Source organism: Channa argus, chromosome 3 (genome assembly GCF_033026475.1).
Source record: "Channa argus isolate prfri chromosome 3, Channa argus male v1.0, whole genome shotgun sequence".
Lineage (NCBI taxonomy): Eukaryota > Metazoa > Chordata > Actinopteri > Anabantiformes > Channidae > Channa > Channa argus.
Window position 1 is genome coordinate 9,965,001 of NC_090199.1, and position 21,869 is coordinate 9,986,869.

Here is a 21,869-nt window from a genome sequence, read left to right on the forward strand (position 1 = left end):
GCTATACTGTTTGTACGTCCTCTGCTTTATAGATCACTTAAAATTCACAGTATTTCCTCAAATCCCACTAGGCAACACAGAGGAAGAAGTGCCATATGTGGTAGTGACTCACTTTTACATGCTGATGCAGGTGTTGTGCTAGATTGTTGAATTGTTTTGTTGTAATTTGCTTGGCAGACCTATTGTAGAGTTTGTGTATTCTTTCTGGGTTCATGGAGGAGAAAACTGTGAAATCCCAGGGTTCTTATCTCACTTTGGCCATCCTGGTTTTTCCTCTTGTATTCCAGTCAGCCCCAAGGCTTGTTAACTCTTCACTGACCTCTGAGATTGCGGTACTGACAGCTTTTTTTTCGTTCTTTGTCCACAGAAAGAATCAGTCCTTAGAGTAGAACCTGGAGTGGAGGAGACCAATTGTGGCCTGAACAAAGACAGACAGAGAGAACTGTAAGCAAACACTGCAGTTGTGTGATCTTCTCAAGGCTCAGGAACTTTTTTTGTGTGTGCATGCGTGTGTGTGCTCCATGGGGTGAATGTCACATAAGTATACATCCAAGGCTAATGAGATTTTAGCTTGCTTTCAGTTGGACAGAGTATATTTGTATGACTTGTAGATGACTAAATTGTAGCGTGTACCTTCCAAGTAGTAGGGTTTTTTTGCTAGTGTATAGGCACCTTTACAGTTTTAACATTCACTGTCATATTGACCGACAGTGTAAACAAACTCAAGTTTATGTCATGTTAGTGTTTGCTGTTAGGTGTTGACAACCACTGATGGGATACAAACGTGAACCCAGTTGTTTCCTAGCAACATATTTCCCATGTAAGAATCTGTTATCAAGTGAATTCATTCCTACTCACCATGGCAGGAGCAGAAATAAGTTATCTTACTGAATACATAGGTTTCAACAAATACTAAAGAGCAGCTTAAACAACAACAGCATAAACAAAGTACTTTTCAGAAGGTGGTCAAAATAGGGGGCAAAGATGAGAAAGGTAAAAATAAAACCTGTTTGATGCAAGATTACAAAGGGTCATAATCAAATATGTGCACCAACTGTCAAAATATCTTATGCGGCTCCTTTTTGTATTCTTGATTTTCATGTGTCAGGAACAGCAGTGTACTGAAAGTGTGAGGCATGTGCTGTTTTGGGTTTTCTGTATTTTAGTGGTGATGTTTTCCTCAGGGCTGCTGTAATGAATCCTTTTGTACATTAAGCCAATCCTCCCACCACACAGAGACATGGTTATGCTAATTGGTTCTTAATAGTGAAAGGTTGTCTGCATCCAGTATGTGTTAACACTGCCATAGATGGTCAGATGTGATCCAGTCCCCTCACTCCTCTGCAGGAAAAGTGATATAGGTAATGGAAGGATGGATTGATGTTTAACCAGTAGTAAGCAGTTAATTATATAACTGTTGACTACCCCCCCCCCCCAAAAAAAGAAATCTATTTCATTGGAAAAAAGACTTGCACCAAAGGTCAAGAAGTACAAGAAAAATTACTGCCCTGCTGGATTTACGGAAGGCCCCACCCGGTGTTTCATTGTCAGACTCTCAAGCAGGATGCAGACCTTTCACACTTGTGCATGAGACAAAGTGGAAGTTGTTCAGTTTTTTTATTAACCAACCATAGGTGGATTCATTTAGAGGTATCCTCGCTGTGTGTTGGCCATTTGTTGAAGTCTGTGGAGAAGCAAGGATGTGGAAACAAGTTGAGTGATATCTTTGTGTTGGTTATCTAGACAATTGTCTTGTGTGTTTTTGTTGTTTGTTTTTTTAAAGACACAGTAAGGTGGCAGCTAATGGGACAAATTGTGCATTGGGCTGATGTATGATGTGTGGTTGTTAAAAAAAACAAAAAAACAATACTACTTAATTTGTTATTAATATATTCAGTGTTCAATCTTGGAAAGGGAATTCTTCCTCAAAACCAAAAGGGTGGTGTGAGACTTGAATTATTCATCCTAGGCACACGCCAATGAATTCAAAGTAAAGTGATAGCACATAGCAGCTTGGCTCACTGCTGCATTTTTAGTGTGGACTCGTACTCAAATGTCAAAATGTTAGCATTGTCTTTTTCTCCTAAAACTTTTACCCCAGTGTCAGGGGGTGGATAAGGAAATTTAATATGGAGTTTAAATAATTCAGTTTGATTTTTTAAAGTGTAACCTCTGTCTTTGTGTCTTTCCTTTCCTTTCCTTTCCTTTTGGTCAGTGAACGTCTAATATGGTGATGTCTGATACATCTGAACCATTTATAAAGGAAATGCTGAGTGACATTAATTATAACATTTGTGTGTATGCATCTGTGCATAGCAGCTTAATGTGGCACCAACATTGTTACTATTCTTATGAATGATGCAGTTTTAAGTTAAATAGAAGATTGCCTTGTTGTAAACTTCATACAGAAATGATTATTATAAAGAAGACTCTTTTTTTTTTTTTTCCTTTTCTTTTTTCTTTTTCTTCTTGAAACCACATCACTTTGATATTTGCCCGCTCATTGAACTACGCTTGGTCGTGCTTGATACCTTATTTGGAAGAGATTTTGCTCCTTTGTTAGACATATTAAGGAATAAAAAATGGGTTTCAGTAAGAAAGGAGACACTGTGCTATAGATGACTCCCACACTGTAGTGTTTTTTTGAAAAGGTCTTTTTAAAATTTGAATTAGAAACTGCTTCCTAAGCAGACTGTTAAAAGGGACTGAGATTTAGCAACCCTCTGTGTCCCTCCCTAATCAGTCCCACACCTCTTACCCACTCATTCTTTGTAAATAATTCAGAGCAGCCTTTTCCCTGCTCCAGAGCAGAGCAGACATATAGTTGATGATCATGTCTAGCTAGGGACAGTGGGAAATCGCTGCTGCTGTGCTTTTTTTAGAAGTGCACAAAGTTCAAGTCACTTTGTCCACAAGTGTACTGAATCATGGAATTTAAGTTTTTCTTTTGCTTCTGCGGGTTCCTTTCAAGTACTTCGTTATGTCTTTCTGTGTTGGCCCCGAGATAGACTTATGACCTGTCCAGGGTGTACCAAGCCTCTCGCCCTATGACAGCTGGGATGGACTTAAGCACCCCCCACCTCCCGGAACAAGGGAAGTGCTTAAGCTAATGGCTAGATGGATGTTTATATATGCAAACTACAGCAAGCCCAAATGGTGTATCGCTGATATCTGTAGCTAATGATAACGAAAAGTAAATGAGGTGTACAGTAAAAATGTAATGTTTTTCAATATGAGTCAGATGGGTTAGAATTTAAAACTAAAGCACTTCATACTCTGACAGCAGGTCAGTAATATCAGCAGTCAACTTTCTTAACTTTTCAATGTGACCATGGCTGCAAAAGGGTAGAAGTACCAGATCTTTGGCTCTACTGTGATTTGTTTGTGTGGACACTAATGCTCACTGTTATCAAAGTGCTGATGGCCAAGGGGAATATAATCAAAATTGTTTTGTTTTTTTAATCGTGCTCTGGCTGCTCTGTTCTGTATTGTAAATTTGTAAGTCGTATCAGGAACAGATGTGTGTTGATGTGAGGTTCTGTGTATTCCTTTGAGGGTGTGGTTAACACTTTCTCACTCATTCATACTTTGGAGACCCTGTTGAAAACAGGAAATCCTACTTTGGTCCTGTATTGGAGAGACAGGAAGTCATGACTCTGTAGGGCCTCTTTTTGCTTTGGCGTGGTGCCCAGAAATTTATATATTTTTTTTATGTGTAATATGGATGTTTCATTGTGGCTTTGTATCACATTGTGTGCAACGTTAGAAACCTCTCCTTCTTTGGGAGTCCTGACTGAAATAGCATGTTAGTAAGTATGTGCTGATGTGTTTAATAGTCTCGAGCAGTAAGAAACAACCCACCAAAGACCCTCTCTGCTGTGACAGAAGATGATTATTGTTCTTGAGGTTTCAGGCTTTGCCCACTAGAGTGCAGCCTTTTCAGAGGAAGGGATATGTCTGTAAGCCCAGTCATAAGAAGTGGACAAGTTAATGATTTATTTAATATGACACAGAAATAGTATAGATGTCTTAACATTAATGTAGAATCTTATTATCTTAATAGTATTTTTTTATATGACAGAAATAAGCCCTGACAAAGGATGCAGCTTCATTTCAGGATAATAAACCTACTTCAGTGCATCAAAACTGGTTTGAGATAAATGTTACCATGTTAATGATCACAAATTTGCCGTTTGATTGACCACTATATTAAGTGGTCCATTTGTCCAAATCCAAATGCCTTTTTTAAAGTGTGTTTCTTTGAATGTGGACATTTAATGTTTACCTTAGTAAATTTCTGAAAACGTTAGGCTAATAATTATGTTATTTAGTTTAAAGAGTTTTTAGACTTGCAGTGTTGTCCATTGGACAGTAGTTACATATCTGCCTAAATGGCTCATTAGTAACTGAATAAGTTTCTCAAAAGCATGCTACACAGAAGATTTGACTGGACATGTGCATCCTTTAGAATATTAACAAAATCAGCAAGCACCACTAGCTTGGATGGTTGTAAAGGAATAAATTAAACCACGGCTATTGGTTCAACACTATGCCTTTTATTTCTAAAGAGTTTTGGTAGCAGAAAAAATAGCTATGTAACCCATGATAGATGTGTAGTTTTGGCTAGAAAAGGATTTTCTTGGTAGAAAATCCATGTTTTCATTGTCTTTCGATAATGAAGAATAATAAGGAAGAAGCTTAACCACTGAATAATTGATGAGTTTATGTAACTATGATTTACATTTGGACTATAAAACTTCAATGGCAGAGGTAATTACATTGAATTGACTTTGCTTGCTACACTTCTTGTAGGCTCATCAAAAGTTTATTTATTTTTTGTTCCAATTCTCAACAGATTATTATATAGTACAGTATCGATCAGCACAGCTTTAGCTTTAGTTATGCAGTACAGTGTTAGTTATGTGTGTGTGTCCCACTAAAGTGAAATTCATACAGTGAAATGTTATGTTGTACTGTTTGATACACAGTATAGCTGTGTTGTGCCATTAAGTCTACTTTGCTTTCTGCTAGGGTGCAGTGAGTCTCCATTTTATGGATCAATACTCAAGTAGTGAGCTGACACAGTGAAAAGCAATATTCATAAATAATGAACAGAGCACACTTTTTACCCTGTCCTTTCTTTTAGTCCTGGCCAAGAAAAGAACAAAACGGTAAACTAGACGTATCATTTTGCTTGTTGAGTGCTTTAATTCAAGATAAAATATGTTATCACTCTTTGTGCTGTAATTCCTAGCTTTTGTACCCATAAAGTGAAGGTTAAAGTTTGTTTTCTTTTGCAGTTTGACTTTCTTTATGGATTGTTTCTGGTGATTGTAGATAGAGCGCTCCTTGTTTGCTATGTGCAATTTCTCCCCTGATGTGCTGTTTGTTCTGGGGAGTTGACAACCTGGTGTTTCAGGAAATCTCTGCTGCAATGAATCACGGTGAGGTGTCACCTTTAGTAGCACTCCTATGAACAGCACGGTGATGTGCCAGTGACTGAGCACAGAGAAGAGCTTCAAGCACTTCATCATTACCTGTTATACCACCTTTTTTGTTGGGTGCAATTGACAGTCACAGCTGCATATGATGCACATTCACCCAAACAAATGGATGGAGCAATAACAGTTCTTGTCATTTTTGCAATATCCACCTGAAAAGAGACTAATGGCAGTCGATTTTAGAGGGGATCCTTTTGAGTCTTTGGACTCAGATAGAATACTGAACAGACTATGCAGGTAAAGTAAGGTGCAAGTAAACTTTTGTACTTTTGACTTTTTTTAGAGATGTTAAAAATGTAACCCAAATTTAGATGTGGCATATTTCTATATAAGCTAATGGTAAAAAGACATTAGTAGACGTTACCATTCCTAATTTTGCTCCAAACAGAGCCAGACTGTAGATACAAAGTCAGTGAATAGGTTGCTAGCAAATTGCAGCTAACATTTGTACAGTCAATCAGCCGTGTGCCGTTTGGGGCAAATAAACATGAACTGCAAAACATTAAGTTTACTGATGAATAAAGTTACTAAATGGCTTACTAAAAGTTACTAAAATAAAGCCTAAATGGCTTTATTTTTTTATCCAATTGTTTTTGCTTTGAAATAGATAAAAAAATCTATTTGAAATCTCAATACATATTATATCAGTACTAGACGTTTATATCTATCAATGATGTCTCATTAGCAGTTTTTGTGCACAATAATACACAATAACCAATACTGAGTTAAAATAACAAGTGTGGTCTTTCTGTTGGTCATTGTGAGTACAACATCTGCCTGTTCTCCTTTTTCATTGTTTGGCATTGGTGGTGATAGGAGAGAGCGATTTACCGTCACTTAACACTATTATGTATGTGCTATTAATAGCAAGCTGCTGCCATTCCTTTAACAGAGGGCCCATTCTCAGGTTTTTTTTTTTTTTGTCAGCCTGTCTATGCCTCGCCTTTATTACTGCCCCTCCCGCTCCTCCTTCCAAGACTTCTAAGCTTCATCAGCTTTGTGTAACTATTGGCCTCTGTGCTAAATGATATTGATGGTATCCCTGTGCATAACAATGGTCATCAGATTCAACATCTGATGAGATGAGCAGCGAATGTGCTGTCTCACTGAAGCTGAATGTCAGCACACAAAATGCACTTTTAACGCTGATGTATAAACTGCACAAATCCTAGACGTGCAGACATTTATAGTATAATGTCCTTCATCTTGATTATAGTGATAAAACTTGATAGCTGCAGATTTCTGCAGTGTTTATTTTCCACTTACCTTTACAATTTTATTTGGAGCAACATTCTGCCAATCTATGGATTTTCATTCTTTTTATTTCATAGAGCAGCATTGACCACATTCACAGATTATTACCATAATAATTGTGTCTGCTCTGTCATTGTCTCCTAAATACTTACCCTGAACCCCTCCCGCTCTGCATCTTGACTGTATCCTGCTTATCAGTCTTTCTGGTACATGCAGAGTGGCTTGGATTTCTTTTAATATGTCCACTACTTCTGCAATTAATGGAGCAACAAGAAGCTTGAACGTCATATGAAGAAATCACTTTTATCGGCAAGTTGGAGGAGCTGAGTAGTCTGAGTGGCTTACCGCTGGAGCTATTGGTGGCGGTGGGGGTGGGGGTGTACAGTGGTAGTGGTGGCAGCAGCACTGACGGGGATAGCATCCTCATTGCACAGCAGCCGAAGGCAGTGGAGGGTGTGGAAACAAACGGATTGAAATCGTGGCAGACAGGAGGGAGTAGTGACAGACTCTGCATCTCGTGCATTTTTTGCAAAATCAGGATAAGGTGTTTTTGTGTATTGGACTTAGTTTGGCAAAAAGGGGAGCTACAGCAGGAGGTGTGTGTCAGCAGCAGAAGTACAGCAAAAGGAGTGGAGTAAGTGGAAAGCAATCACGGGGGAAATAGACCGACAAACAGTACTTTCCAACTCAATTACCTACCCTGTGGATTAAGGTGAGCCTGCATCTGTATTATGTTGACTGCAGATAAAATCAACCACATCTCAGTGACGGAGTACCTGTGGATTAACACCATGTGGAACATGCCACAGAAAAGGTATCCGCTATAAGCTCAACTGAGGGAATTTGTCAAGGACCAGGAAGTGGCTGCAGCTTGCAGCTAGTTTCTTTGTTTTCCCACACGTCTTCTAAACCCAGAAAACTGCCAGGTTACTAATGAGCAAGTCGATGTGTGGCTGTGGTTGCAGCATCATCTCCTCTCTAATGAAGAGACTGGGCCGCACAGCTTGCTGCTCAGATCTCCTCTCCTGCAGCCATACTTCAGAACAGCTGCAGCGCCTGGCCACTGGCTGCCCACCTCAAACAAAGGTAACAATGCCTCAGTGCCCACTGACAAAGCCACATCCTTCTCTTCATCAGCTGGCATTATGCCATTTATTTGTTATAACCTATGTGCAATGCAGGTAACATGGGGCCTGACAGCTTATTACACCACACAGACTGAACTAAAGTCCTTGCTAATCTGAAACAACCCGGTATAAGAGCTGTGCTACTAAAGAGAGCAGCACACTAATTGATTCTTTAATGGAACAGGTGATTTAATGGTTGTCTTGCTGCCTTGACAACAGTAGCCTTGCTTTTAGCTTGCAGACTCATTTAAATGGATGCCTTCAGTCTGCCTGTGGTTTACAGTGATTGCTGCCCCACCTCGTTTAAAGAAAAAGCCTTTTCTAATGGAACAAATGAAAGCCAAACATGATTTTGTGCATCTAAGTGCTTGTGTGCAAGTGCGTATAAGTGGGTGTGACTTTGCTCCAACACAGGCTTCTTGTAAGGTTGATTCTCTTTCATTGCTTGCATGCACATAATTGTTTTAATAGTTGGCTGGCATTGACAGGAATCTCATCCAGAGTCTGGCTGTTGGCCACTCTCACAGCAGCAGAGATTGATTCTTTTACTTTTCCAAGAAAATGCATGCTCTCATGAGTAATGATTAGAAATTTAGGACAATGTTGCGGTTTTATTGGGCTGTTGCATGGCAACAATTCATATGCAATAGGGATAATGAGTGACAGTTTTAGAAGAGGCGTACTGCTTATAGACACAACCTTAATGCCATTTTTGTGTTAGGAAAAGTCATTGTTTTCTTGATAAAGCATTGCCATGGAGTGAAGTGCTTCACTGTGAAAGGAATGTGGAAAAGTGTTCCTCTGTCATGCCACTCAGGGATTGAGGTTTCACTTCCTTTTTCCGAAACATTACAGGTCAGCAACTTGAAATAGAGACCTTGATAATGAGCTTCTGTTTTGAACTTAAGGCACAAAGGTTTCAACTATCGCAGTGTATTTGTTGGATTACTAGACTTGGTTGATTCCTGATGTTACAGTTCTTGGCCAAAGCAATTCATCTTTGCTTAAAGTCAAAATCCTCATTATTGGCTTTTGTGTCAAACGTTGCAGTTGGTAAGGAGGCAAGTATGATACAGCAGAATTACTCCCTCAGTTTTTGGACACTGTTATTGGTTTGTTCAACAGTAATGTCCTACTGTTGTTTGAGAAGTAAAGCCACTATACATCTGCTGCTCAATATTTTCTCCACTCTCTCTCTCCCACTTTTCTATTAAGGCCACATCGGTGTGATTTATTGCAGCAAATATTCTAGTGTATTCTAGCAGTATCCATTAGCCTTAAAATGACTGCTCCTTCTTTAAGTAATTTCCATCTATATATAATTTTTTTAAATAATAAAATTGTTGCAGTTTGCATCCACCAACTGAGCCACTGCCGCCCCGCAGGTGCTGCTTTTATGCTGTCTGTAAAAAGTTTATTCTTACAGGGGCACTAGTCCACGGACCACAGGGTCAGTTGTTGAACTACTGGTCCCTACTTATTTCGCTCCTGATGTGTCCGGTGAGCACCTTGCATGGCAGCCGCAGTCATTGGTGTGTAAGTTTCGGTGAATGTGAAGCACTTTAGATAAAAGCACTATGTCAGCAGACCATTTACCTGTTGCACTCACATCACAGCATGTAGACAACTCTTTCAAAATCAACCCAAGAGGAGCATATTCTTGCTCAAGTGCCCCATGTTGAGACTGTGCAGAAGGCTAAAGTAATGTCTGTACCACAGCTGTGGCTTTATTTGTGAAGTGCCAACTTGGCACAGCTCTCTGAAGAAATCCCAACCCTTCCCCATCAGCAGCTACTCCAGGGACTCTAGACTCTAGTTTCTGTAGGTTGCTCTGCTAGACCTTCAGGCACACATCATCAATGTCTGTCTTCTGAGTACGTCTGATTATTCTAAGGAAAAGGAAATATATTTTTACCTAAGAAGCAGAATTGTAAGTAACTTTAGCACAATTAAGGAGATGCTGTCTAACCTGGCATACCACAAAATGGCAAAGGAAGCGAATACAGGCTTTTGGGAAAGTATGTATTTGAATAATTTATGTTTCTTTTATCAATTGAGACTATTACATAACATATAGTGGTGAACATAATGACACATTAGTTATTTGCTTGCATGCCTGGGGTAAAAAAAATAGTTGCATACAGTGAGGTTATTTGAGCATTTTGGAGGGAAAAACCCGCTGGCTATTGATGGGAGCAGAGTTTTTGAGCTGCAGAGTTGAGGATTCTTCATGGGTTTGTTTCTAAGACTGACCCCTTTTATATTACACATAGCTCTTTGTTAGCTAGCCGTTTAATTTAATATGACTTGCTGGATCTCGAAATATACCAGAAAAATTGTTTGACCTTGTTTCTTAAGTAGCCTAGTTGTACTTGTATTTTTTATTATTTTTTTTTTTTAAATGCTTTATGGTTCACTATTAACCTCTCAGAATGTGTCTGCGTTTGACCATAAACTATTAACTTGGAGAAAAAAAAATTGTAATTTTAGGCTTTCTATCTCCTGACCACCTGTGTCACCTATTTGCTTCAGGAGACACAAATTCACACCTGCCTCCCCAGCTTCCCACAACTATATTTATCCACTTCACAGCTCTTGTAGCACTAAGAATAGATACTGATGAATGAAGCTTGTGTGCAGTACTAAAGACCATGTAGAGTGTTTGTATACTTGGCTGAGATTTTCTTCCTGCACTAGAACACCAACTTTCACACTATATAAACTTAATGAAAAAAACGGTTAACTGTACAAGCTACTACTGTAAAATGACATTTGAGCCAAAGAACTCCAAAGATGTCACTGAATGGTGAGCAATAATAACATAAGTAGGAAAATGTATTAAACCAACTTACATATGTACTAAACTGTAAATAAACTAAATCAGAACTACATTTTTCTCATTTCATGAGCGTCACCTTTTTATTATGTGGTAGTCTCCTTAACCCTTTTTGACTGCTTACACTGGTTTGAACAAAAATTTAAACAAACAAACATCCCAATAAACAAAAAGTAAATTCATGCTGTGTGTAGGAAACAAATTACGGAACCTCTGTCGTTCCGGTAAAAGGCAGGGACAACTTTAGCTATTCATAGCCTTCCTCTTCTCAGCTCACAGTAATGAACTGGCAGTCCCGAGAGATGGCTGTGCAATCTGAGATCAGTCTAATGCTTCCCACTGCAGCACCAGGTCTATACAGCAAAGAGGAGGAGAAGCCTTTCAGAGAGACCATGACTTTTTCCTCAAGGTCAACGCAATTGCTTTGCACTGAAAAAATAAAGTATGTGAGCCTCCCAAAACTATTTTTCCCCTCATATTTAGTGCATTGAGGAGATTAGGAAGTGCAGCCTGCATAGCTGATTCTTAATTTGTCATAGTTAAGATTAGCTAAAGACCTCATATGGGCATTGAAAAGGTCTAGTGACACAGTTTAAAACTACATTAGCCAAGATTATATACAGTTTAAGAGAGAAAAATAAACTTTGCATATGGAATGTAGTCTTTACTAAACCGCTGCCTAAAATCTGATGGTAAAACCAGTGACATTAGGTTAACATAACATGACAGCATGCAGAGATGTACGGCCTTCCACATCAACATGTATTGCTAGAAGTCAGTGATGCTAAGGATAGATTGAATTAGCATGCTACCTACTTAGCCCACTTGGACTGGACAAATCCACAAGTAACACATCCCACTTACCTTTATTTACATAAACCTTTCTTGCCGCTTGAATACAGATTTATAGAAATATACTTTGTCTGTTAAGTGCTATGAGTGATTCAAGTTTGTGTTAATAGTCCAAAATTTGCCCCAGAAAGCTTTACTGTATGTACAGAATATAACACCTTGTATTTTACTAGCTTGAGAAGTATTGCTGTGATCGTTTAGAGTGAGCTGTGATGCTCCAGAAGTTGCTACGTACGGTGTAATTGTATAAAACAAGATGTAATTAATCACTGCTGTCAACAAAGCACACTCTTTTATTAGCTAGTAGCAATATAGACAAGGACATTACATTAAAGTCCAATTTAGGAAGTAACAGACAATGACATTAACTTTCAACAAATGTGATACGGCCCAGTGGACAAAGTTGTCTCTATCATTAAACGAAACACTTAGCAGTGGCAGTTATAGGCAGTACATTTAAACCAAAGCACAAGAACAGAGGAGATAGACATGCATATCTGGCATTGTTGTCATCTTGTCTGCTTATCACATTCTTACCTCTTCGCCACCTCTGTGCTGTGGCTGAATGTGTTTCCTATATTACAAACACAAACTGCACTTTAATGTTATGTATTCTGTGAAATTCCTTTAAATGTGTGTGCAACAGAAACATACTTTGGCTTAAGAAGTTGGAGTTTCAAGGTCATATTCTAGTACTGTTGTTTGATTTGAGTCCTTGTCTACATTGCTGGGCCTGTGAATGGGTTTTAAAAAGTGAAGCGAACTCATTATAGATTATAAATAAAATGTATTATTATTATTATTATTATTAAGACCTTTACATTTGTCGGCAAATCTCAAAGTGCTACACAAGCAGATTAAAAGTAAGGATAAAACATAGAAAGCATAAAATAACATAAAAAGAGGTAATGATCACATTATTATTATTATTATTATTATTATTATTATTATTATTATTATTATTATTTTATTTTAGATAAAACTTTGGATCCTGTTATTCAGTTCCATGTGTACATTCTACAGGTTTGCATAAATAAAGTATTAAATTATAGCAGAAACTCAGCAAAGTTAGGAGAGACATGTTTTCATTGTTCTAAAGCTTGTAGACTATACAAATATTAATGACAATTGTTGGACAAGTTTATAGTACATTTAATCCACTTTTTCTTTTGTATTTGACAGATTGGACATTGTTTATTGGCTTTGTTGGAAGTTGGAACACTAGTAGCCCTCAAGGCTATTCTTCTCATTTGTCTGCATGTGAGGTACAGCATCCAACGCTGTGATCTGTAGCCAAACAGAATAATTTCCACTTTTTTTTTTTTCGCATTGAGTAGCACGAGTGTGGTTCCTAGAACAAATTTTTAATACCTATTCTTTTAATTCAGAAGCAAGAATAGATTGTTTTTTGAGAAAATAAAAACTAAACTAAAAAAAAGAAACTAAAAACTCACTAATTTGTATTACAAATTAGTGAGTTTTTAGTTTAGTTTAAATTTTTTTCAATTTGTAAGATTTTTCCCTCAAACACGAGCTAAGGTGTTTTTTTTTTTTTTAATATATGAAAAAAAATCTCGTCCTTGTCTTCCTTACAGAATGCCAAGACCTTCTCCTCCTCAGACAGCCTAGCGAAGGTCCAGGAGGTAGCAAGCTGGCTTTTGGAAATGAACCAGGATCTGCTGTCGGGGGGCAGCAGCAGCAGGCGGAGTCGGGCACCGGGGGGTCCGGCAGTGCGAGGTAACGCCTCCTCCACAGCCCGGACACCCCAGCAGCCGGCAGAGGAGGGTGACGAGGATGAGCACATGAACCGGGTTGTAGAGGAGGAAGGGCAGCTGCAGCAGAGGGTAAGTCAGCATGTCATTAAATTCTCTGTTAGCATAGAGAGTCACATACAATATTAATTCACAAGTATAAAGTGGATTAAAATCAAATAATTGTGGAAATTCCCTGTAAACATGCTCATTGCTAACACAATCTGAACATTAGGGTAAACGATATGTGCAACAGTTGGTCATGTGAACTTTCTTCAAAGAAGTTGTATTTTTGTTTGTCACAGCCAGAGGCATCACAGGTTGATGGTGAGAGAGAACAACCATGGGCGCCCGGTGAGTCGGGAGCCAGCAATGGCCCTCAGAGAGATGAGGAAGTGGAAGAAGATGAAGAGGCCCCATCAAATGAAGTGAATGGAGGAGAGAAAGGTGCACGATGGATGTGGGGGACACAACAGAGACGGTTGCGAGGTCAGCCGCTGGGCGAGGAGGACGAAGAGGAGGAGGAAGAAGAGGAGAACAACAACAGCAGCAGCCATCAAGAAGAGGAGGAAGCTGAGGAGAGGACAGAGGGAGGGGAGGAGCAATTAAGGGAGGAAGAGGAGAGGGAAGAGGGGGAGGAGGAAGAGGAGGATGAGGACGAGGAAGAGATGGACCAAGACAGTGATGACTTTGAACATTCAGCAGAGAGTGGGAGGGAGGAGGAGGAGGAGGATGAGGAACGAGAAGGGGAGGAAGGGCTACGGTCTCCCTCTCTAAGGAACAATGTGTCTGCCCCCAATAACAACCTGGACTCAGGTTGTACACACCAAAGCTCTTCCAACAAGAAGGTAAGTTTTCACTGAAATTGCTTTCTACTCTTAACAGTTTCCAGAGGGGACTGGGTTAACAGGAAAACTGCTTTTGTTACTATGAAAATATGCTGATGTCATCTTGCAGTGCTGTGTGGACCACAGTGAAAATTCTGTTCGCCTCTTTTGCATTTCGGTGGAGAAAAAAATTGGAGGGATCACAAAACATCAGGATACAAAGCCAAAACCATTTGCACGGCTAGATAACACTACACATAAATGCATTTTCAGAAAAGGTTACTCGCAGGCACTGAAGTTGTATCACAACATCCCCACTGTGAAAACTTCCCCACAGTATGCTTCACTGTACATGGTTCTTAAAGTAGCAGCTCCCCCTTTTGGCATAAGTGTGTTAATGCACAGTTAAGCTAAAAGAACTGTTGGTCTCTGATAACTAAAGGTCTTCATAATGCAGGAACTTGTAGTATACTAATGAGCTGTACACATTTTCTCAGTATCACAGGAGCAGAAAGGGTCAGTTTATTGACTGCTATTTAGGTTATGAAAATTCAGAGAGTAAAACTAATATATCTCCATGCAAATGAGAGAAGTAACATCCTAATTGTGTAGCTAAGTATTTAAACTTGAGCATAAATCATCCTGGATGTAACGATAATGTACGATAGTTATTCATCCTGGAAAGTTGTGCGTATCTTACCTCTGAGTTAAAACTGGACCTATCATATTGGGGTTTTACCATCAAAACAGCATTGTTTTAGCTTGAAACATTTTTAGGAGTGTCTGTAAAGATTCTCATTCATCCAGGTCTGGTTAGGAGAATATTGAATTATGTCAACTGGAATTTTCGCTACTTATCCAAGCAAGCAGCTTCTTCAGTCAGAATAAAGTGGCTAGGGAACCCAGTCATATCCTCCAGAGTAGCAGAGCAAGGTCACACCTCCCATTTTTAGGAGTGGTTTCTCTTTCAGGGTGATCGTGCTCTCATCCACAGATGATAAGGGTTTACTCAAATTAGTAAATCATTGAACATAAATGTTGTTTAATAATCCTCTGAGTTTTCCAAACATTTAGTTTTTGTTTTCTGTGCTTTCCATTTAAACATAATCTTAATACACGTGAAGCATCAATCAAGCCTTGTACATCTATACCTGCTGTAGTAGCACAAGTTTTCAAAACTCAAAAAAAGTTTGCTAAGCATTTTTTCTTAGTTACATGGTCAGATTTAGTTCATTGTACAAACAGGCAAAGCAAGTACAAGTCAAATAAGACTGTTATGACTCAAAAACACATTAAATTGTCTCTGTCATTACCTAAACACTGTGGCAAGCAAACTTGAAGAGGAGGCATGAATTGCGGCATTCATCACTAGTGTCCTTACAGGACCTCCGGTGCACGGTCGCAACTGCAAAATTACTTGAGATTAACGACGAGTAATAACAAGGAAAACAAATGGTGTTTCTTTGCATCTTGTGTCACCAGTTTTATCAGACAATGTTTGTGTCTTGTTTCAATGATGACTGATGGACACGCCTGTTTGTTTAGTACTTTTAAGTGGCCTTGAATACACCTGTATTTTAAAGGAGGAAATGGTTTTACTAAGTAGAGATGATGTTCCTATTTTGTAATGTGTTTACAAGGTATTCACAGTGCACACCAAAAAGTGTCAGCCTGTTACTCATAACTTGTGAAAGCATTAGAAAAAAGCTTCAGAAATGAATTTAGACGCTGTCGCCATGACCCCTGTCATACACTACAACTGCCTGTAATAGTAGGATCAGTTCAGTAGATGGTGGTATGAGTAAATAAATAAACCCTGGCCCCCAGTTGTTATTACAATTCTCTCAAATCTGAGGAAACAGGATTAAAATATGTGCATTCAACATCCTTGTAATTTAAAATTTGTAACAGCATCATCTCCCCAATGCAGTATTTTTTTTTAATTGTTACTTCTCCCAAAGTAATACTAGAGGCACACATTAATCTTTTGTGTAATTTATCAAGGTTTTTGTACATACTCCATAATAGACCAGAGGCAACAGTGTATCTGCCTCAGATAATACTCCATTTTAATGTAAATATCATTCACCTCATTCCTGCATAGGGCTTGTACACTTTTTATCTTAACCCTCAAGGATAAACAAGAGTACATTCTAATAAAAAATCACCAAGATTGGCTTTTTTTTTTAAAATATTTAACTAGTCTTTTTGTAATTGTTTTTTTTTCATTCTTCCCATTTACTGCATTATGAGAGTTGCCAGTAAGATTTTCACCTTCACATCAGAGAATAACTCAAGCTACACATTGAAGAAGCTTTATTATTACAGTTAAAAAGCACGCGCCTCTCGACACAGTTGCTTCCTGTATTATATGTCATACCTGTGGTCTCAATATAGTTATGTTATGTGTGTCGGAGCCTTTGATGCATATATTGGCCTTGCCTGGATTGCCCTAAATATAGCAGATAGTCTGAATTTATTCCTGTGTGCCTGGCACCATCTGACACAGCTGTCAGATATGTTTGTCAGGGTCTTAGTCACCCTGTGGTGGACCAGCTGGCTTTGATGTTAGATATACACATTTTGTTCAGCTGTGGATCATGTATGCTTGGAACTGGGAGTGGTACAGAAGGACAGTTAGTGACAGTTTAAGTATGATGTAGAATAGACTACTGGAATTTTCTTGAAGTTACCTTCCCCTTGTTACAAAGTGTTAATGCTTATTTTTGCTAAGCAAACTGTATTTTAGCTATAATGTGATTTTACTTTGTACTTGTCATGAAGAAAAGGAACTGAATCGTGAAAACTGTAAATTTTATTTGTTGGTCAAGGTTACCAGTGCAACACTGTTGGTCTTGTGTCCAGGTTAATTAAAACAGCTGCCCTTGCAGATGAAAGCCTGAAATGCATGACTTTAATGAGCTGGGGAAAAAAAGCTCTAACACTTATATTTGAAGCCAATAATAGTAGCGGTGCAAATCAGAACTGAATCATTTCATGTGATGTATCTGTTCACTGTAACTTTTTGTAGAATATATGCAGTCTTTTTAACTATGATTTTAACCCATTGACAGCTGAAGCATTTATGTGTCAAACAGAAGACAAAAAGGTTGTAGTGGAGGATCATTCGCACTTTTTGGACTAAGAATGTGTCGGTGAATAAGGGGTCATGGGATATGTATGTGGACTTTACTGCATGTGCAAATACGTAAAGCAAAGACAAAACTGTAAAAATGTGAAGTATGGTAATGCTCCGCTTTCTATGCAGGGCAGTGCGAACAGATTGTGTTCCAGCTCCTCTCCTCACTTGACACTAGTCTCTTTTCACCTTGGGTCAGTTAGTTGACAAGGTTATACGACCATACCTATCATTTAAACTTCTCAATTCTTAAATAGCCTATTGAATTAATATTTAGGCCATGTTTTAACATCCCTAACATATTTTCTTAAAGCAAAACTTTAGTCTTACATTATAATTCAAAACTTTAGATTTACACTTTGAGCAGATGCCTTTCTATTCAAAGGTACTAAAGGGGCACATATCGCATGATATTTTTACGTGTCGACTGACAGCAGTCGGAATATGGTGTTGGGTTAACATGAGACTTGTAGCCAGCGTGCTGAAGCAGGTGTATTCTCTATACTGTGTGCCATTAGTCCCTGGGAGGGCATGTTACTTGACATTGGCACGTAGGGAAGATTTTTGAGGTTGTTTAAGGTAAGTGTTAGTTAATGCCATCAAACAGGAAATAGAAATTGCTTCTCAAATCCTGTCAGAGATTTGATAAATAAAACACATTGTTTAATATATAAAAAATGCCCCATACTGTATTTTGCTTTTGACATTACATTAGTAAATGAGTAGATTAAAGAACACCTTCAGCGTCACAGACAAAATGGAAGGCAAGTTTGAAACTTCTATTCTAAGCTCCTTTTCCTTTTTCCTACTGTAAAAATAAATTAATGTTGTGAAGTGAGCAAGGGCACATGTTTCTTTAAATGTGAACAGGAAAAAATAGTGTTGTAAGTTCAATGTCTATTTCATACTCCCTAAAAATATTGCCAATTGCCCATCCACAAATTCATTTTAAGAGATCAGTCATTACCAAATACTACTGCATGATGTGATCTTATAGGATTAGACGTCTCATAATGACTCATTGGAGGACTTTGGAGGCAAATGGATCTGCAGAGCTCTGATAAGTGGACGATGAGGGCAATATTTCTATATAGTTGCTCAGGTGTCCTTGTTTCTTCACTTCATTTTTGTAATGACGTATCCTATTTTCAGAGTTGGCTACATATTTCCAAATGCCCAGTAGGAAAATTGGTTTTACTTAGTGAATTGTTATGAAATTACTTTTGAAGAGAACATCTGTTCATTGTAAGACGGATGGGTTAACAGCCTCTGGTACATTGTGACTTCTACAAGGCTGAAATTATATTTGTTGGCCTTGTGTTCCTGCTCTATTACATTATTAGTAACATATATCTTGTTGGATTCATGGAGTAATATGTTTCTTAACTGTAAGCATATGAACTAATTTACCACTGACTTGTACAGCTGTACAGTAATGTGTGCTATACTGCAGGCTGTTGTGAATATGAATATTGCTGTACAAGTATTGTATTGCTGTCTGAGAAAACACTAAGCAATAGCTAGTCAGCAAAATTATTATGTTCGGTTTTTCACATTTCTTCACACTTATTACTGCTCATTGCCACTAATTAAATGTTTTTTCTAAAGAATAGACAGGCTGCTTATTGTAGGTGGTGTCTCCCACACACTGGCCTTGTCACACAGGCAGAGAGGAGCCACAAAGGACCAGTGTTCTTTTCCACCCACATAAAAGTAACAATTTTGAGTCACCACCAAGATATGTTTATGAGAATCCCTCAGCCCTCGTTACTGTATATACCGATACACCTTCACTTATCTGTTGAATTGATCATTGCTCAGCAGCCTCTTTCTGCCCATCTTCTATTATCTGACTCTTCGCTTAAAATGAAATTTAAAAAATTTTTTTTTACACACACAGCCCTAAGCCAGCGATTTTTTTATTATTATTTTTTTGCCCCTGATTTTTAATCATGAGGAATGCACACATTAACATTATTAAGACACTCAATCACATACAGCAAATGTATTTCTTTTCTTGGTGTAACAATATCAAAGAAGGAGGTTTCAAGGTGACAACAAGACTGACACGTTAAACATCTATATCCTGTTCCTTATTGAAACCTCAAGTCAAATGTTCAAAGTATAAAATTTAAGAATTACTTATAATTTCCTAGTATTGGTGGAGTCAATTATTGTTACTATTGCACAGCAAGGACATAATCTGTCACTGGTTTCCCTGTAGCTGCCACTTGCATTTGATGAATTTACCCAATTAAGCTTTAGACACTGTGGCTGCTTTTCTTCTGTGCGAGTGCTAAATTAAAAATGTTTTCAACTGCTTTTTGTTAGCGCTAGTGTACGGTCATATTGTGCCCTTACCATGATATTATATGCACTTGGTAGGTTTTCACTAAAATACTTGATCCCTAAGATAGTGAGAATTTGCATGTGTGCTCAAAGAAAGTGGTGGTCTGGTCTTACATATGTAAGACTACCGCCGGCCTGCCTGCTCACTTTGTTTCGGTTTACTTTTCGGTAGCTTTTTTTGCTTTAAAAGGTAGCGACAAAGAAATATGGACCAAAAGGAAATTCAGTTATGTTGCAGTTGCCTACAATTGGTTGTGGAGTGGCAAATCCACTATCTGTAGTCACAGCCATATTCTGGGAGCAGAGTAGAGCTGATCTAGTTTGGTTGCTGATGCTAAAATTGGTTTTGGATTTAATGCTTTTGCAGCCTTATTTATGTTAAGGACAAACTCTATTTGTTTAGTTACTTTTTAGGTACCAAGCAATTGACAAAATGTAAGGATTATGTTGCAACTACAATAGTTTATTCAATATTCTTCTTTATAAATCTTTGACAGGATAGTGAAGTAATGGGGACCCTTGTAGCACAGCACTGTATTCCAGTCTCTGACACCAGAGGGAAGCATTGTTCTTAAATTTAGGTTTACACAGTACTCTATAGCCAACAGGTTGTGCATGGTTGTTGCAGCTGTGCTGAATTTGGAAATTTACCTAGTAATGAACTCCATCTTGCTTTACCTGGATGCCATTTTATTTTAACTGAAAAGTTTAATCACCAGAAACTTTCACTAGGCACAAATATGGATATTTGAAGGTAATTCATGCTTGTCAGGTGCTACCTTTCCCCAGAGTGATCTATTACCTTTGTGGAATGTATCTTGATAGTGTTATGCTTTACGTAAATTTAAAGCCTGCTTCTCATTAACGTCCAGTGTGATTATATTTTTAAATATTTTATCTCATGAAGCTCACAGAGATTTTCAACCAGTTGAAAATACTCAAAATATATTTTTAACTGGTTGGTAGCTAGGAAAGTATAGTATAACACTGTTTGGATTACAAAAATTTCATCAAATTCTGTTATAATAACTGATTTTTAAAAACAAAACTGTTTTGTGATTTTAAACAAAACAGCATGTTCTATTCTTATCACTCTTAAATCTAAATACTGTGATTTCTCCTTCTTGGGATTCCTAATGTTAATAACATTATACTGCACAGGCAAAACCTACAGTTTTCCGTATTCATGGACCCTGTATCTACAGCCACATTCTGTCATCTTAGTTGCTTGAAAAAGCTAGGAGTGATTATAAGTGTACTGCATTACTAGGGGCCATTCGTCACATTCATCACTGCTGGCACTTCTGCAGTCCAGGGATCTCTTATCAGGGATTGCAGTTTCAGGGATACTGGTACAGTGTTTGCCAAGTTATTAGTCATTTGTACTCATTAGTTTGGTATGCATCCTCTTTGTGTGAGTTGTTGATCAATAGTTGAAGTGGTCTGTAAATGCACCTTTTGCAACTTTATTCTTTAAATCGGCTACGATACAACCCTGTTTATGGCCTGCCATGACAAGGCAAAAGTCATGCTCCCTTTCCAATGTACAAGTTTAGAAACCCTTATTGTTGGAACATTTTCAACAACTCAGAAACCTAAGCTTCTTTAACACGAGAATCTCTCTTGGGTTTTTCATCAGGGGAAAACAAACAGATATACATTTACATATTAAAACCCTTTTTGAAATTCTGTACTATGTATGTTCCTGGATCATTTCATTAAAAATGGCACAATAGATATTGGTTAAGGAAAACGTATTAAGCATGGTGGACAAGAATTGCAGACGATCCAAGGCTTAATATGCTTGCATGGTGAGTTACTTTGGGCTGATCATGTTGTAGCAGATTGGAACAGTGTGACTGCCACATAGCTTGATGGCCTAAGATTAGTCTAAAAGCTCAAGTAACCTCTACAAGGTCTGGAATAGGTCATAACAAGCAGACATTACAGGTGGCTCGCTGGTTATTTCATAAAATGTCTGGACTATTGTTGGTTATGCTTTCTAAACTAAAAGGGAGCCAATCGTTTGAAAAAGTTAAATCAGAAATGTGTAAATGTCTTTTGTCTGATACTTTTTTGGACTTTGTGGGTCCGCCTTTCAAGTTTTGCTGGTACCTTTTGACAGTACCTTTTTTCTTTTATTTATTTTTTTTATGTGTGTGTGTGCCAACTTATATCACCTCATGTCTCCCTATGTTAGAGCGTAAGAAATAATAAAGGAAAAACTGCACTT

General features: G+C 38.1%; 1 protein-coding gene across 7 annotated transcripts in view; it reads left to right on the top strand.

Annotated features, from left to right (window-relative positions):
* The window catches only part of fbxw7 (F-box and WD repeat domain containing 7), a 102,699-nt gene that overhangs the window by 19,519 nt on the left and 61,311 nt on the right, over positions 1-21,869 (top strand). For 3 of the 7 annotated variants that reach the window (XM_067497167.1, XM_067497171.1, XM_067497169.1), the window contains 2 exons: positions 13,166-13,414; positions 13,627-14,169. In XM_067497167.1, the coding sequence (XP_067353268.1) occupies positions 13,235-13,414; positions 13,627-14,169 (723 nt within the window). In that variant the 5' untranslated portion in view covers positions 13,166-13,234. Of the gene's footprint in view, positions 1-367; positions 445-7,685; positions 7,842-12,676; positions 12,836-13,165; positions 13,415-13,626; positions 14,170-21,869 lie in introns of those variants that run through there. The other 4 variants (XM_067497168.1, XM_067497170.1, XM_067497164.1 and 1 more) reach the window with 3 other exon arrangements.